We start from the raw sequence: 19676 nt of genomic DNA on the forward strand, positions 1-19676 counted from the left end.
TTATCAGAAAGCCGTAATTATTTACTTTTATGGACTTAAAAGACCACAGGCCCTAAAATACAATGCATCATAATTATTAATTGTTTTTACTAATGACTCTGTCTACCCCGCAAGGGATATAGACGTGACTATATGTGTGTGTATGTATGTTAAGTTGTAAAAAATATAGGCACAAAAACAACAAACGGAAGCTTTTGCTGATGAAACTTTGGCTTTAGTTAAACTTTTATAAGTTCCCAACTTGCGAGACATCCCTCAGGGGTTAGGGGTCACGTCAACAGCCGGCTGTCATAAACTTGTATTCTTCGATCATCCATCCTAACTTGCCACTTTGTATGAAAAAAAAGTTATGAATTTGGGGCGTTCGTCATATAAAAAGAGGTAGGTAGGTACCTATCTTTTTTAGTGTCATTAAAGTTTTCTGGTTGAAATATAAGGATAATTTTTTTTTTAATAAAACAGGGATATGTAAAATGGATTTGTTTTATATATCTGTGTATTCTTCGACCGTTTAAAGTACTTTTTGTTAAAGGCTAGCTGAATTTTGGTGCAACTAAAACAATATTTAAGGCTATGGTATTCACATATCACCCTGTTCGTCTTCTATATAAAGAATAATCTTTTCACATTGTTTTTTTTTTTAAATGAGTAGGTATTTACCGAAACAAAAGAAGCATACGTCAGTCTCACTTTTTGCATTCTTAACAGCACAAATGATTACAAAATCAATGACTAGTTTTAGAGAAATCCTCTAACCTCTATATTTGGTGACTATCGGTGGGTCTTTTAGTAAGTTCCCCCTGGCGTCTTTCAGCCTCACGGTGACAGCATGGGATCCGCATACTTCCAGGTCAGGGGGTGGAGGGGCGGGAGGGGCGCGGGACTGCTGCCAGCCTAGGACTAGACGTCTGAAAACAGTAAAAGAATCGGTTAAATCTTTTTATTTTTACTGGCAAGTTCGTCGGTAAAGGCTTTTCTTGATCCTATCTTTCATCAGTCCTCCATTTTTACATATTCTCTTTGTGTATATTTGCTCAATCTGCTATCATTCTGATCATTCCTCTCCAAATGATCAAACCATCTCAGTATTAGGTACCTTTTCTATTCCTGTTAGCTGTCACTACATCTTTTTTCACATCACAACATCGTTGACGACAAAACTAAACGTACGTCTATACCACCGTCATACATATCTATATCAACCTTCCGATTATCCTCGCTGGATCACGTGAGGAGTGCGCTACTCTCGCGTTTTCTTTCTCTAACAGCGCACCCTTTCATGACTCAATGTAAAATCTCTTTAGTTACATACATACATAAAATCGCGCCTCTTTCCCGGAGGGGTAGGCAGAGACTACCTCTTTCCACTTCATCTCTTTAGTTTGTAAAACTAAATGTACAAAACTCACTTTAACGTCCGCACCCTCCTCTCCCAGTGCTGCGCCTGTTTGTCCCTCTCTGACCCCGCGCCGCCTGCGCATCCCGTCGTTCCAGCTTGACCACTGGCCGAAGACCTGCAAATTATGATTGGTTTAGTTTATCTCTCGATATTTAATCTAGTAATTGACAAATACGTTCATTTCAGTGGTTCTGCAAAAACTGAACCACTGGCTAAAGACCTGGAAATGATCACTACATAGTATAAAACAAAGTCGCTATTTTAGTCTGTTTGTCTGTATGCTTAAATATTTAAAATTACGCAACGGATTTTGATGCGGTTTTTTGTAACATGTAAGAGGAAGGTTTTTATGTATAATAACATTTATAATTTTGCACCCGTGCGAAGCCGGGGCGGGTCGCTAGTATTATACAAAATTATGTAGGTTTTTTATTTATTTTTAAGTTTTTATTTGTATTCTACCTTGTACACGCGTCGTCTCTGCAAGTCTTCTCTTGGGCACATCCAACCACCTCATGCAGACGAGATTCCGCCTCCCTGGTCAACCTTCGCAGGTGGGCACCCAAAGCGTCGGGGGTTTTGACTGAAAGTAAAAAAAAACAAAATGATTTATTACGTCATAGCCTGTTTGTTGACTCTGTCTACCCCGTAAAGAATAATGAAGTAACTATGTGAATAAAGACATAATTTATTTGGCAAAAACATCATTTTGGTTAGGTAGTAAATTTTCATGAAAGCTTTTAACATTATTGATGTTTTAGGTATTCGTTATAAATGCTTTCGGTTTATAACACTTGTTTTGGAACTAAAACTTGTATAATAATAAATAACTGAAGCAAAGTTAACTTGCAAAAACACTACGAGGATAATAATGTTCGATTATTCTTTATAAATACATATATGGAACTTATACGGTATAATGTCCTCGCATTTGAAACCAAAATGGATGACCCATAAACGTCATACAATTTTCCGAGCCATTAAAAACGAGTGCAACACCGTATCCCGTATTCCAATAAAAGTACCTACATAGGGTTGGCAGATGGTACAAACATCTGGAGAGAAAACTGCCTGTTTATACGAATTAAAACTTTGAAAGAGTCAAGTTTAACAGGCGACTGTACGTATTTGTCGGTATCATTCTGGAATTACTGCTTCGGGCGGGAATTCGGACGGACCCTGGGATCCGAAGCATCAAAGTGGAGAGTGCTACCGGGAATACGGATGAGAGAGCGATTTGAAATTACTACTGATATTCAGACTGCCAAAAAAGTATCATCCTCCTGACGCTTTCATATCTCTGAAGAAGAGTCTAGTCTGTCTGCATGTAATTAGGACAATGCACTCGGTTCTAAAAGACCCGCCCGCGTATAAATCCCGCGTATAAAAAATGTATTTCTTTTTCAAGGTAAATGTAGAACGGGTTGTGTTGTGTTTTTTTTATCTTGCACATTATTATAACACAAATCTCACAACGTGTTGCAACAACGGTTTTTACAACTTAGATCTGTACTACTAATAGTAGAAAAAAATAAATGAGTTACTCAAAGTAAGTTCGAAACATCTATTACGAGATACTTAATCAAGGATACTAAATATAGATAAAAGATGCCAGGCCAATCGGAGAAACTTTGTCTCAAAGAAAATAGATTCCTGGAGTAATTGTTTGCATGTCTGTAAAGGTTAATTTTCGTTAACATGTGTATTGAACCGATCATGAAATTTCACATTATTTACGGGTTTTAAAGGCTGTGTATGGACACATAGTTCATACGATAGTTTTTATAATTTTGATTTATATAGTATACATAAAAATCTGTAAGGCTTCTTTCTCCATCCCTGAACTACACATAAAGACGATAATAAATCCGTTTTTTCATCTGGTAACCCTACATACACGAAACAGCTCGATAAATCGATAGTTAGAAAAGTTAGTGCCTGGGGATATTACTTTCTGTTGGTGTTACTTGTTATACGTATGTTTTAGAGTATCGTACATTTTGGGCAAAGTCACGAGCTTTAGTGGACTAGACTAGGAATTAATTAATTTAGCCTTCAGGATGAAACTCTTAAGTGTGCATTTAAACCTCACTTTTGAACAGCAGGCACACAAAATCAAATTGATCCGTATTAATACCCATCATTAGTTTTTCGTTTCGTTTACAGCGAATAAATGAAAAATAAATTAAGAATCAAAGCCTACTAAATATTTGTATGACAAATTGATGTTTACTGCAAGAGCCCGAGTACCGGATCATGTTATGTATCCGCAACATAGAACTGCTGCCTTTAGAAAAAGTTTTAGATATGCTGCAACTAGTTGTCAGAACAACAACTTTATAAAATTATACTAATCCTACTAATATTATAAATGCGAAAGTTTGTGAGTATGTCAGTATGGATATTTGTTACTCTTTCACACAAAAACTACTGAACCGATTACGATGAAATTTGGTATGTAGGTAGCTGAAGACCCATAATAATATATAGGCTACTTTTTATCCCGGAGTTCCCGCGGGATTGATAGGGTTTCCATGCGGACGAAGTCGTGGGCGGCCTCTAGTATGTTATATTTTGGACAATCAAAAGTCAAAAGCAGCTTCAATTTATTAGTTTTTTATGTGATATTTTTTACATTATTATTTTTTTTTCATCTTGGTGCCCACGGAAGCGTTGTGGTATAAAACACGATAAATGCTGAATGGAGGCCATTTTGGTACAAAAGTTGTTAAAGGTTTAATGTTTCTGTTCTTGTTTTGTTTTAATGTAGCAAATATTATTTTTTTATTTCTTTCAAATGAAAACGAGTGGTCTTGTATTTATGAAGTATCTTAGTTAATAGGTTTATTTTCAGGCCTTGGGTACCTAAATACACTAAAAGAGGATTTTCCGATTTTCCCGCAGGAACGGAAATTAATCCTGTAAACGGGCGTAGGTACTCTGTATGAAATAAAACTTGAACTATTTGCGCCAACGAGATTAATACAACAATTGATGATATAGCTGTCAGATAGCAATCGAGAGGTCATTATATCAGTGCCAATAAACTGTTATCACTTAATCTGATAACGTTACTCTCGTCAAATAAATGCTAATCAAGATAGTAGCTGTTTTGAGTTTTGTTTTGGTTATTTTTAAAGGTACCTATATAGTATTTGTCAATACAATTTGTTTATATACAAATACCTAATCACGTCTTTATCCCTTACGGGGTAGACAGAGCCAAAAGTCTCCAAAAAGACTGAAGGGCCTAGTGTGTGGTGAAAAACAGCTACGTATCACCCCTCTCAGATTGTAAAAGTCAATAAGAGGAGATGCTTGTAAACTTGTCATGTACAGGCAAACAAATTCGAAAACGTGTGCGGTAGTTAAATGAATAAAAGGAACAAAATGTCTTTATATTTGCAGCGCGGTTTTAGTTGAAAAAGTTGTTCATATTACTTAACCTTCAAGACACGTAACGCACACAAGAACTAGTGTTACCAAGAGTCGATAGATTTTTATGCAGCGTATAGTTTATTCTTTTAGGTAATGACATAACTATGTAAAATAGTTAATTTATTTAGGTACATATGTAGATAACGGTAAACAATATTCGTATTGAAGTTAAAATACATTTTTATTAATTCATAGCCATGACATGACAAGAAAAAGCGAAATGAAATAATAGACGTCATATTTAGTGAAATACTTTTAATTTGTTTTATAAATGTATGTGTGTAGAGTTATTTGAAGATTGTTTACCTTTATTAAAATAAGAACCTAAAGATTATCTATTTATTTACAGTATATCATTTAGGTTCTTATTGACCAGACCAGAGAACGAAAAAGTAGGTACTTTAAAAAAAATCGACACTACCTATCGCTATCGATATCCAAACTAATGATATTTCTCCAATTATATCAAATTATAGTATCATCTTTCTCCAATTTCAAAAATAGATCAACAATGTCGTGTACCTTAAAATACTTCTTATTACAAAAATTGTCGATACTATCACTCTATCGATACTAGCTTATTCAGTGACAACACTATCAAGAACTCGCATGAACCCTCTCTTACACAAATCCTCTGCGTGTGACACTCGCCAGTTCTGATCCCGGGCCTGCGTGATTTGCATTCAATAGAATTCTGTGAATGCGAGACAAAGGTTTTACTGATACCGCCTTTTAGAGAATAGCTAGGGGTAAGTAATATCCGCAGATCAAGCATGGAACTCTATGACGTGGTAATTGAGGCGAATTTGCAGTGACATTAAGTAGGTTGTTATGCTGTTGATTGTACGAGGTCTCTCAAACTATGTAGCCTTTTTGCTATGTAATCGTAGACTTATATTGGTTGTTTATCTAGACTTGCTTTTTATCTAGAAACTATATTATTATGGCAAAAATCGTACCAAGATTTAAAAGGAAATTGTATTTTTTAAATCCTTGGTTTAAATCTAATTGCTGACGATATAAAGTTTAATCAAATAAAGTGAACTTCGATGAAAAATCCTTACTGATTTACTACGGAATTTGCACTGTACAGTCGGAATCACAGTTCTGATGGTTCTGATTTGCTATTTGCTAAGTGGTGTGCCATTAATACTTTTAAACTTTCAGCGTTGCATTGATTTCCGTTTGCAAATATAAACAAACATTATACATAAAAACTATAATGGAACAGAATTAACTTTATTGCCAAATCAAAGAACCACAACTTAGTACAAAACCATTAAAAGAAATTCCCTAAATAACATAACATAATAATCACGTCTACATCCCCTGCGGGGTAGACAAAGCCAACAGTCATCAAACGACTAAAAGGCAAGCTGCTTGGCTTAATGATAGAATTGAGATTTAAATGGTGATTCAAATAGCAACCTGCTAGCCCATCGCCTAAAAGAGGAATCCCAAGTGTATAAGCCTATCCCTTAGTTGCCTTTACGACATCCATGGGAAAAAGATGGAGCGGTCCTATTATTTTTCTATTGGTGGTCACACGGCACCAGCAAAAGTAACCTACGTGGTGAATATTAAAACTTTATCTTCTAAGAGTCCACATTCAAAGGAAAACAACAATGACAAAATGCGTAATAGTCACCACATACCGCAGAATAATTAGTATTAATTACTCTGTTGTAGTTAGAATAGATAAGCAGATGGATAACGTTATCATCCCGTCAGGGCCTGGGGAAGCCATTAACTGTAATGGCGACCGCTGAAAATAAAGGTCACGCCACACTAACTATGCTGTGTGTAAATAGAGTTATTTCAAATATAATATTAATATTACGTAAAATATTAATTAACGTGTAAGCATGGGTCAATATAGTAGGTTAATCTTAGATAATGAATTGCAATTTTTACAAAAGTAAGCTTATCAAAGAAAAGGTAGATTACTATATAGGGAACTATAGGCCGCCCGCGACTTCGTCCGCATGGAAACCCTATCAATCCCACGGGAATTCCGGGATAAAAAGCCTATATGTTATTCTGGGTCTTCATACATATGAAGAATGAAATTACGATGAAATTTGGTATGTCGTTCACATACCAAATTTCATCGTAATCGGTTCAGTAGTTTTTGCGTAAAAGAGTAACAAACAACATTTATAATATTAGTAGGATTAAGGAAAATTTAATGATATAAAAGGTTTAAATTTATGGGAATGTAGGTACCCTTTCGTTTCATTGTTTCTAACATCATATTTACAAATACTTACGAATAATATGTTTTTTTCTAGAAATTTGTTGTTACTCAGTTTGAAACGAGATATTTAACTAGGCATTTTTGAAATTATGTAAAAGACGGATTTTGAGGTATTTTATCGTGTAAGTGAGCTTTGACCTTAACGAAGCTCGTTAATACAAGCATGGATGATAGCATGAATCATAGGTATACAAGTAAACAGATAAACATTGTTATGTTTATAGGAAAATTGTAAAATAGTAAAATAATTATAATATTTGCGCTGGAATTAAAAGGGCTGGAATTAAAATTTTCTTATTTTAAATTCCAATTTATGCTTTATAGACAAAGGAGTTTCTGAGTTTATTTTGAAACTTTGGCTGTATATTTCTCGCAGAACATTAAATTCATCCTTTTGTACCAATTTTGTAAAAAAAAAATTATATGTTTGCGAAGTCTAATTTCGCGGCGAACAAATAAAATGATGTAAGCATTCCGTTATGTAATGAAAATATAAAACTATTCAGTTATTTATTTTTTAAGGCACATGTGTGAAATTACAGGAAATAACTTATTATAACATTGAAATTGACCCCATGGGCATACAGACATTTGCATACCCCGGAGTGGATACAATTACGTACAACGAGAGGTGACAACAAATCCACAAGTCGTGACGAGCTAAGTCAGATATTTGTTGTTGTCAAAAAGTAGGAGAGCATACTCTCACCTTTATTGGGTATGTTTGCTAAGGCAGTCGTGAACTCGAAAGTCATGTAACTTTACGTTACACCACACATGTTAGAACCTGTGACAATTGACTGTATGTAGTATTTAGAATTCAAATTTATTTTAACCTACGCCTTTGCATGGTTAGTTGTATTACTACATGGTGTACGTTTGGGGAGATTTTGATTCATTTATTATTAGCGACCTGTCCCGGCTTTGCACGGGTGGCATTTATAGATATGAACTTTCCTCAGAACAACCTCTTTCCACATTTCAAACAGGATTAAAATCTGTCACCTGCTTTCCAAGATTAACGAATACAAACAGACAGAGAAAATACTTTATAATAAGTAGTTATAATGATGAAGTGAACTTATGATAAAATAATTGGAATGAAGTGATCGCGAAGAACTATTAAATAAACTTGCATCCAGTAAGTTATTACCAAAATTAGTACAAAGTATCTCGATTTTATTAATAAGCTTACAACCGCTTCTCAATTGCAAGTGCAACAAATTTTTCTATAAATATTGTATTTTACGAAGTCAATTGACCTTATTTTTGGGTATTCCCCCTTTTTCTGGAACCTACAATTCCTTTCGAAATTCCTTTCTGCCGATCAAAGTGGTTTTCCTCCTAATAATTTGAGTGATACTTAATTGTGGTGACTAAATACAATTATTCTGATTAATTTACGAGTAGGTTAGTTCGAGTAAGTATGTGGGTCATCATTTGAATATGTATTTGATTATGATAAGCGGCATTATGTCAGTTTTACGCTTCTGAACTGAACTGAGTTTAGTAAATTAAGCGACATTATTAAAGTATGGTACTGTAAGGCTAAAAGTCCGTCGGTGGTCGAAACGGTAAGGTGCCCGGTTAAAATGCGTGATTCGCAGAAAGGCACAGGTTCAAATCCCACCTCGGCCATGTATCAATTACTCAAATTCAAAATTCAAATTCAAAATTTTTATTCATTATTATAGGATACTTCATATCGCTTAATAATTGTCAAAACGTATGGTTTAACAACATTGGTTGACGTCAAATAAATTACTTAAAAACTAAGTTTACTGCCGCTTCCAAGGCGTCAGTGCAGAAGAAGCGGTAACAAACTGCACCGCAGCATTTTCTTCAACAACGTCAACTTCACAATATCAATTAAACTTAGAATAGAATGTGGACGAGAGAATACTTTTTTCAAAAAGTTATGTAAATTAGCAGCATAATGATTGCATGTATCATTATGAAATTATAACTCACATTGAGTGCCTTCCTTGGCTCCAAACTCCATGAGCATCTTGACCAGCTGCCGGTTGCTGCCCAGAACGGCCACGTCCAGCGGTGACAGTCCATCTGCATTGAGGCTGGAAGGTTTCAGAATATGTTAGTAGATGCTGATGAATATTTACAACAACATACAAGTATATAATCACGTTTTGTTCGGGGACACAGAGCCAAAGTATCGAAAAGACTGATAGGCCACGTTCAATTGAAGACTTAATGATGGATTCAAATAGTGACAGGTTGCTAGCACATCGCCTAAAAGAAGAATCCCAAATTTGTAAGCCTTAGTCGCCGACGATACGGAAAGGAGATGGAGTGGTCCTATTCTTTTTTTTTAATTAGTGGAATCCCAAGGCACTGTAAATAAATAGAGAAATGTAGAAATAATCTAACATAAAAACTGTAACTATTATTGCGGTGAATTTATTTATTATTTGTTTTTCACTCTCCAAAGGTTAACTAGTAGGGCTTTTAGCTTGCTTTAAGGCTCAATAAATTCTTAAATAAACAAATAAATCAATAAAATATACGATAAAAGTAAAATCGACTATTGAATGTAATAAATTTTGAAATAGATAACACTCGAGGCGTTCTAATAAAGAAAAATGGCTTCCCTAAAGGGTGCTGTCAGCCTTCGACAAAAGTTGAAAGGAGCCCTTAATTTAAAAGGAGCTATTCTTAAGGAATTCTCGTGTAATTTTCTGTGGCAATCATGCGATTTATCACGAAGTTTCACTTTTAAATTTATTTACGCTTACACAAGTATAAAAAATATATTTTTTATTCATGAACCTTTTTTTACAGATTCTCAGTTATTACCCTTAATATTAGGTAGGTTAGTAATTATATTTGTTTCCACTATATGAAAGATTTTCTAGCTGTATATAAAATAATAATTTCTAACGCAGTTTCGCTCGCGTGAATTTAGCGCCATCAACAAAAAGTGACGAATTTAATGCCATCTATATAATAGCGACGAACTATAGTTTTTTACAGAATGAAAGGTACCCTGTGTCCTTCTCCAAACTCCTAATTATAAAAGGATTAATTTAGTAGATAACCCGTAAAAAGGTAATAAACAAAGAAACAAATAAACTCACTTTCGCATTTAAAATATTTTAGTTGAGATCTATGTATCGTCATTAAAAGTTTAAATTTCACAAACGATCAAATTGTAAGGTAACTAGCTGTTAACCGCAGCTTCGCTTCATGGGAATATTTATTTTTGAATTAGGTCACAAATAAAAATAGAAAAATAAATCTTTATAATATAAATATGCATATAATCTACAGCTACGTCGTAGACAAAGTCGTAGGTTCGTAGACGAGCTACGAAAACTATGATAGCTACTTACTACAAAAGTATAGTATGAAACAAACTCCTTTTAAAAATAAAGAAAAATTTTCTGGATATAACTTGTCACTACAAAGTCATTATAAAGTCTTTTCTCTGTCTGTATGTATGCGCTAATCTCGAAAAGTTGTGGGCGGATTTCGTTCCTGTTTAAAATGTTGGTAAGAGGGTTTTCTAAGGAAGGTTTATATCTATAAATACTAACCGTGCGAAGCCGGGGCGGGTCACAAGTATATTAATAAATATTTTAGAGTACATTTTAGAATAAGACCACTCCATATCTTCCCACGGTTGATGTGAAGGCGATTAAGGGAAACGCTAATAAACTTTGGATTCAGGTTGAAGTTTCGCTACCAAAAATTTGTCTGCATTCGAATCTCAATTTCATTATTAAACCATACAGCTGAACGTTTCAGTCTTTTCAAAACTTTTGGCTCTGTCGACCCTGGAATGGATATAGGTAAATTAATTATTTGAAAATGTTTTACCTGTTTACGTCCACGTCGGTTGATTCCAGAATATTCCTAGCCTTATCCAGGTATCCGTGTTCAACCGCCGCAAATAACGCTGTAACAACAAAAAACGAAACGTAATTAGCCATTTGTTAATATTAGGCTATTCGACAGCAAGAAAACCTCAAAAGATATGAGACTTTTCGTATAGGTAAATTTTGTAACAGGCGATTTAAAATATAATTCGAAAAATAAAATAAAATGAAAAAAATAGTAACGAAAAATAAAATAAAAACAATACCCTGCAAATGTATGTTAACTTGTGCAATTTTGTCTTGTTGCGCGCGCGCATCTTTTTGTTGTCGCCTAGTTGCCTTGTCGAGGTGCGGGGGGAGCGGTGCGCACGCGCTGAGTGATGGCAGCTCCCCCCCGCACCCTTCTAGCAGCGCACCGTACTGGAGCTCTAAACGAAAAAGGGGTGAAAATGAAAATAAAGAAAAAATAAACAATATATTGCTGGTAAAAATACAAAATAAAAAAAAGAACGGATAATGAAACATTTAAAGATTTACCTTAAAAAATAAAAAGGTATACCTATTTAAAAATTAATGGGAAACCTTGTTTGGAAGGGTCATTGTTAATTCTTTGATTTTCTGTTTTTGAACTCTATAAATTACTGACAACCTTCCATAAAAAGTTTTTACTCTTGATATTTTTGTATAGGTAATTAAACACCTTAAGGGGAAAATAAGGATTAAATAAAATAAGAAAAGCAAACTAAATAAGAATATATATATATATATATTTATACACTGGCTGGAAAAAATTAAGGATATGAGATAGGTATTTAAAATTCTATAAAACGACCTTGATTTGAAGGCTCATTGATTTTAATTCTCATGTTTCACTTTTGACTTTCTGCCAACCTTCTTAGACAATACTGGCATGTTAATATAGTGTCTATGGTATTGAGAATATTTGAATATCGAACATGAGCAAAGGCGTCTTCGAGGCCGAAGGCAATGCAGTATGCTGAATAACCTTATTTGGGTTCATGCGATACATTACGATTAGGCGGCTGACTATGACGAACAAGGTTAACAACATCTTTGATACAGTCGACCATGATTATTTGAAAATCGAACGTATTATGCACTTTCAATAATAGAATTAATTAGTACAGTTCTTGCCGATTATCATGACCTCCTTTTTATATGAACCAAAACTATCTATAGTGGAGTCAAGTTTCTTCGCATGAAATTATACGATAAACCTTATATTATAGGCTTCATTATATTAGGTACCCGATGTTTGGCTTATAATATTATTAATAAAATTAATAGTTCGTTGTACGATAAATCACTCTAAAAATATACATATATAATTACTAATAAAAAATTTGTAGCTTTATGTTGAAATCCAGGAGAAAAATCCGCGGGATTTTTAGAATTTGAATTGCAACCAGCTTTTTATCGCGCTTAAGACTATCGCTGTCCCGTTTCACTATAAAAAAGCGAAACAGCAATATAGATTTTTGCGCGATAAAAACGGCATCGCGCGTTCCATGCGGGGACAGATTCTTCTCATATTTGTGACATAAAATGATGATGGATATGGTCATTTACTGATAAAATTTTGTGAAAGTCAAAGATTTTGACTTATAATGCACATTAAATTGTTATTAAAAGTAAAATGCAATTTCTTGTATATTTTGCAAACTGTACATTGTATCTGGGCACAAAACTTAACGGCCTTTGGGAGCGAACTCAGCACGTGGGTTGAAATATTAGAACTGTCTATATGTTTATTAAAATTCTGAGAATATATTTAATACGTACTAAGAATGAAATAATACCAATAAATATTTAAATCCGAAAATTATTTCTTTGTTTGCTTTCTCATCACGCGCTATCAAATGAACCAATCTTCTTGAAAATTCGCGTATAAAATATAATATTATATAATTTAGAGTCTAGGATCTGGGAACTAGGGTAGGGATCTAGGATATGGGGTACTTCTCATACCAGCAAAATCTATCTAGTTACTTATAGGTAGTTCCCGTGGAATTTGCGTAAAACCTCGTTTTGGCGCTAAATTTGCGCCGGCGAAGATGCGGGTAAAAACTAGTAAAATAATAAATAGATTATTTTCTACGACAAATTTAAAAATGAATAAACAGAAATGGGTCAGCCAGCCATGATATCCCGATAAAACAGCATTTTGTTTACAGATATCACGAATCTTTATTTTTTTTGTATGCTAAAAAACTATGACAAAAAAACGTGATCAGTAAAGAATATCATCAATTAGGATGATCTTTTGATACTTATGTGTCGAATTACAAAATGACGTCAAGACCATGATTATTCAATTTAACATTGTGTAATTTACACATGGGAAATTACAGGATTTGAATTGTTAATACTGAGAAAATTTGTCGGTTTTAAAGCCTTTTTTGGAGATCTCCGCTTATTACAAAATGGTCGATGGATGTTACATCATTACGGAGTTAGTTAAGGAATAAGTAAATTATAAAATTCTTTACAAGGTGCAACCATGATAATGCTAAGAATAAATATTTAAAACTATACTAGGTATGTAGTCGTGAATATGTTTTTTAATGTAGACAATGTGCATTCGTCCACGATTTAGATTTAAGAGATCTATATTTGTAAATTGACGTCCTATGAAAATGCTGCAGTGTAGTTTGTTCCGCCGCTTCTTCTACACATGCGCTTTGGAAGCGGTAGTAGTTATAATTAGATTTAAGTTATGTGACGTCAATAAGTGATACCTTGTATCCAATTTTGAAAATAAATCTATTCTATTCTATTCTATTCTATTCTATGCCATGAAATAAGAGACATTTGATTGTTTAATAAAATATATATTTTTTGGTTTTCTTCATAATTTCTTCTATATCTACATATAATATAAAGTTCCCATGTTTTCTCTATCTGTATGTTAGTGCTAATCTCGAAAAGTTGTGGACGGATTTTGTTCCTGTTTGAAATGTTGAAAAGAGTATTTTCTGAGGAAGGTTTATATCGATATATGCTACCCGTTACTTATAAATAATATATGAAAATTTTAATACCAGCGAGCATAGATGAACAGAGTAATAAATATGAATAAATACGCAGGGATCGTGTCTACTCCTCCGGAAAAGTGGAGTGAGTTTATGGATGTATGTATATAAAAAAAACATGGATCACGAAATAGCAATAAGCATCACAAGTTCAATGTTCAAATCACTCGTGACTTTTATACTACCGTGCGTTGACGCATCGCGTGGCGAACCGTTCCATTACACGTCATAAAAATTATATGAAAGCAACAGTGATGTAGTTTCTACACGACTGATGCGGAAATAGTAATACGTGAACCACGAGGCCGTGCGAGGAACGTGACAGGATCGGCAAAATCGGTCATACCGACGTATAGCACGATCGGAAGTTATTTGTCAAGCAATTCAATAGAACAATATTTCAAACTGGCAACATACAATACCACACCGTATGACACTTACTTGCTGGAATTTTTCAAATAGGTAATAATATCTTTGAGAAAAAACTAAGGAAAACAATTGAATTTGGAACTGATCTAACACGTAACTATCACTTTTACTGTCTGGAGAATGCAAATATTTTTTAACAAATATTGAATTTGGAATATCCGCAGCCTTTCTCAGGCACTATTACCTACATAACACGTCACGTCACTGCTACTGGTACAAATTAAAAAAAAAATTGCAAAATAAATTAAAATTTGAATTTGGAACTGACCGCAGGATAAGAAGTCCAGCATGTCAGCCCATTGCAGTATCATAATTGCAACTGAGGTTGTCGCACGTTTGGGGGTCCGCTCTCAGCATTGTGTGCACTATCTCAATCTTACGTCGTCATCTTTTTTAATCTTTAATCTTAGCGAAGACTTCTTGAACCACCACATAACTAGGTTGAGTGCACGCTAAATTGATGAAGGGGTTGTCTTTATTCCTTACGGAGTAGATAGTTCCAGAAATTTCGAAAAGACTGGCAGGCTACGTGGACATTGAAAAAGGGGTTTGTGTTGAAATTTTATTATGGTAGTGTATTAATAAGTGAAATTATTCAGAAATAAAAATTACATCAGAGCGCCTGAAACGCGTTGATGTCTTTTGTTAATTTGTACTATTCCATATGTTATTATTGGTATATAAATAAAAATATTTTAATAAAAAAAATGTCATGCTGTCATATGGTGGACAAATTATGATGAAATTTTATATAAATATAATCCGAGGTCTGGAGGTCTCACAAAAGAAAAGAGAGAGAGAGAGCAAATACACGGCATTTCTCCAACCGAAAAAAGAAAATATTACATTAATAATCAATGTCTAGCTGCATCCCGTAGGAATTTCGACATTAAAAGTACTTATTACGAGTATGATATTACAGGTTATATATTTTATCCGAATATCAAAATTCATCAAAATCCGTTCAGCAGATTGTGCGTGAAAGAGTTACAAACGTACATCCTTACATACTTCCGCATTTATAATAATACTTGCCTTGTTCAATCATTCTTTTTAACGATATGTCAATAACCATACAATACGAGTAATTTACCACAAAAAATTATATACTCGTACCTACAAAAGGCTGACTTTGAAAGTTGCGTTGAAAACAATTTGTACAAATTGTGAGGAAAGTGTGCACGCAACAAAAGAAGTCACAATTTGTTTCATAACAAAAAGTAAGCTTCAAAGGCATTTTCGAACGAAAGTGGAAAAAGATCTTCATTAGATCGCATGCGGTATAAAATATGGTCAGTACAAAAGGAGAAACTGTATCGTCTTTAATTGTTTTTTTTTTTAATAAATCAAAATGTGTTGCCCTGTGGTTCCCGGCACCAATAGAAAAAAGAACAGGACCACTCCCATCTCTTTCCCATGGATGTCGTAAAAGGTGACTAAGGAATATGTTTATAAACTTGGGATTGCTCTTTAAGGAGATGGGCTAGCAACCTATTTTTATATATTGGTGCCGGGAACCACACGAATTTGTACCCACACTAAAAGTGATGATTCTCAAAGTTTGGTCAAAGGCATGTCAGCGGGACTAAAGCCAGGAGAAATAAGACTAAAAGTGATGTTTCTAAACGTTAAATATTTTGCAAACGGGGGGTACCGAAAGGTCAATGTCTGCTTTCAAGATAAAACGATTTCATAACAAAATAAATACAGAGTAAGAATTCCCACACATTTGCCATTGTTTTTCCTTATTATGTAACATCTTAAACCATTATAATAACACAAAATGTAATCTTAATAATGATTCGTTTAGATGTAATTATTTTTGGCGGGATAAGAAGCAATTGTTCATATATGAAATACCTTGTCTTGTTAAAAGGTTAGAATAATTTTTATTTCAGTAATTTACATAAATATCACTTTATACGAAATCACGTCTCTTTCCCGAAGGGATAGGCAGAGTTATTTAAGAAAGGAATAGGTGATATATTCGTTTTATTAACAGACTTGTGTTTTTGTGGTTTATGTGTCATGGTGTAAATTTTTACTAAATATATATTTTCTCGTAATCTATGTGTACTGTTTCTTTTGAACTGCAAACTCTACGTTATAACTTTCTTATCCCATATCTTTCTCATGGATATCGTAAAAGGTAGGCTACTAACTGCTTATTAAGAGATAGGCTTATAAAATTTTGTAGACGAAGGGCTAGCAACCTGTCTATATTTGAATCCCAATTCCATCATAAAGCCATAAAGCTTAACGTGGCCCTTCAATCTTTTCAAAACTGTTGCTTTTGTCTACCCCGCAAGGAATATAGACGTGACTATGTATGTATGTACTCATAACATAAAATACAATTTATACGTGTGCACAATTAGTATGTACCTATGTAAATAAAGACGATGTTACATACTAATTAATTGTTCTTGCACTTGTGATTCGGATAAATTAAACTGTCAAAAATGTTGACATAACTTTATGCAAATGGTATTCGGAATCATAATAAATTGAAACTTTGAACTTTAGTGTTTTCTTGTTTCTTATATTTTTATAATATTTTTTGAAAGAATATCGACTGTGGAAAGTTAATTCTGATTTCAAAAGAATGAATCTAAACCGATTGTGAAAAGTTATTCTGATTTTAATACAGACCCATCTGTCATTATTGGCCAGGTTTTTGCATAATCATACTGCAGATGAATTAATTTAAATAATTTATCTCAGTAATAAAAAGTCAGACGTACCTAAATAGCGAGGTAAATAAGTTAATTATTATGAATTGATATTCATCAATCATTCGAATGAATTATTATAAAAATCTAAATGAAATTAAGATTATTAATTAAACCTAAGATTTTTTAAATTTTATTATTTAATTAAAGAAGAATCCCTACCCTATCCCTCAGTCCCCTTTTACTACACATTTTACATCCATGGGAAAGATATGAATTGGTATTCTATTTTTTTTTTCTATAAGTTAGTAATAAAAATAATGTACACAACTGAGAAAAGAATTATTGATAAATGACCTGAATGTGATATGTGAACTTTTGCACCACGCTTTTTTATTCGGGCGTCTTAACCGTTCGACCACCGACTCCATTCCAAAAATATCTAAATTAGATCTCTCATTTAAACTTCCTAATGAACATGGTATGTTACGACAAATTGTAAGAATAAGAACTGTGTTGAATTGTTTCCAGCTGTAAATGGAGCCTCTTTTGTTTAAGAAAACAGAACTTTTGGAAATAACTCAAAGCATTGAGTCTACTTTCATAATTACTTCTACGCAAGTAGAACATAAACGTTAACAATACAGTTTCTTGATTATACTTACAAGTTGACCAACATTATTCTATGAATTCGGCAAGGCTTAATATTGTATTGCCAAAAAGTCCCGCGATTATAAGGCCGAACATTGATTCTTTTTCAACATCACAAGAATATTTTTATTTTGAGTAAATATATTTTTTTATTTACACGACTAACCTGAAGAAAACTTACACCTTATCATTTGACTCTAACCATAGACAGTATTATGAACAATTACTTAATGGAGTTTGCATGAAGGGAGTGATAAACGTAGATGAAGTTATGAGATCGTGGCAAGTAAAAAGCTAAAGTCCTAACATTAACTCTACTTGTATGTGTTTTATTTATTTATTGCGGGGTGGGGCGGACTTAATGCTAAATGCATTGTCTGATAGTCAACTTTTGGGCAAAGCAGAGAAATTAAGTGTTGCCAGCTTATAGCTTGACATAATATTTTTTTTTTTTTTTTTTAATATAATAATAAATAAATATGGACAAATTACACAGATTGAGTTAGCCTCGAAGTAAGTTCGAAACTTGTGTTACGATATACTAACCCAACGATACTATATTTTATAATAAATACTTATATAAATAAACATCTAAACCTAGGTCAATCAGAGAAAGTTCTTGCCTCATCATGCCCTGACCGGGATTCGAACCCGGGACCTCCGGTGTCACAGACAAGCGTATTTATCGCTGCGCCACAGAGGCCGTGACATAAGTGACACCATACTTTACACGCCGTGAAAAGATACTCAAAGTTGATAATCTTTCCACCAGAATTGGAAAATAAAACTTCGTTCACGTAATTGTACATTTATCGGGTAAAATCTACGCTTGTTTTGCCATGGAAAACTCAGCATTTCTCCGTCGTGGGAACCGCCCAACACAATAGCTTAGATTTGCTATTGTCGACGCCGAATCACGCTTGCTTGTTTTGTTACAACCAATGAAACGAAAGGGTTAATTTGCGTAAATTTAAATAAGACTTGAGATACCTATTGATATACGCGAGATTTAAAGCCCCGTCATAAAGGAGGTATTTAAGTTACAATTTAAGTTCGTTATAGCTAAATCGGCTTTGATACGTTTTTCGGTCCATCAAAATGAAACTTTATGAATAAACTTTCTATGATACGAGAGGACGTATTAAAGTTGGAACGGTGCTAATTTAATTTACGTACGTTTAAGAACATACATATGTTGCGCCTCTATACCGAAGAGGGGTTGGCATTGACTACATCTTATATAATACACTTGCCACGATCCGTGCGCGATTTTTATAGATTAATTTTTATCTTTTTGTTTTCGCTAAGAACGTTTTATAGGAACTAGTATAGTTAGAAAAAATATTAAGCTTCTCTTTGAAATGTAATTCGTTATTATGAAACATTGGACTTTTCTGTAAGAGTTTTTTTTTAAATATGTTTGACATTAATATTTCTAAGTATTGCGATTGAATGTGATTAGAGTATTTGTTTACTCATACATATAATCACGTCTATATATGCTTAGCGGGGTACACAGAGCCAGCAGTCTTTAAAGACTGATAGGCCACGTTCAGCTGTTGGGCTTAATGACAGAATTGAGATTCAAATAGTGACTGGTTGCAAAAAAGAGCATCCCAAGTTTACAAGCCTATGCCTTAGTCGCCTTTTACCACATCTGAATGGGGAAGAGATGGAGTGGTCCTATTCTTTTTTATCAAGGAAACCAAACGGCACTGCCGGGAGCCACACGGTACGAGTATCATCAAGAAATAGGTTACTCCTTTATCTTCCTATTGAGCAGATCAGACCAATACTTATAGGGATTTAGCGACACTCTATTACTGCCATTACCGTCGACATATATCAGGAATTACTTTTGCGATAAGATTATAGTTTGATCGAGTGTCGACGAATTATAAATTGACGTGACATTTAATAAGTAATTAATTAATAATATTA

General features: G+C 33.8%; 1 protein-coding gene across 1 annotated transcript in view; it reads right to left on the reverse strand.

Moving 5' to 3' along the window:
- The window catches only part of LOC106142635 (ankyrin repeat and fibronectin type-III domain-containing protein 1), a 31572-nt gene that overhangs the window by 7811 nt on the left and 4085 nt on the right, over nt 1–19676 (reverse strand). Inside the window, exons 2-7 of the mRNA XM_013344473.2 lie at nt 11197–11358; nt 10932–11010; nt 9066–9169; nt 1862–1982; nt 1410–1514; nt 757–908 (exon numbers count right to left, since the gene is read on the reverse strand). Of these exons, the coding sequence (XP_013199927.2) occupies nt 757–908; nt 1410–1514; nt 1862–1982; nt 9066–9169; nt 10932–11010; nt 11197–11358 (723 nt within the window). The remainder of the gene's footprint in view (nt 1–756; nt 909–1409; nt 1515–1861; nt 1983–9065; nt 9170–10931; nt 11011–11196; nt 11359–19676) is intronic.

The sequence above is a fragment of the Amyelois transitella genome, chromosome 12 (assembly GCF_032362555.1).
Source record: "Amyelois transitella isolate CPQ chromosome 12, ilAmyTran1.1, whole genome shotgun sequence".
Lineage (NCBI taxonomy): Eukaryota > Metazoa > Arthropoda > Insecta > Lepidoptera > Pyralidae > Amyelois > Amyelois transitella.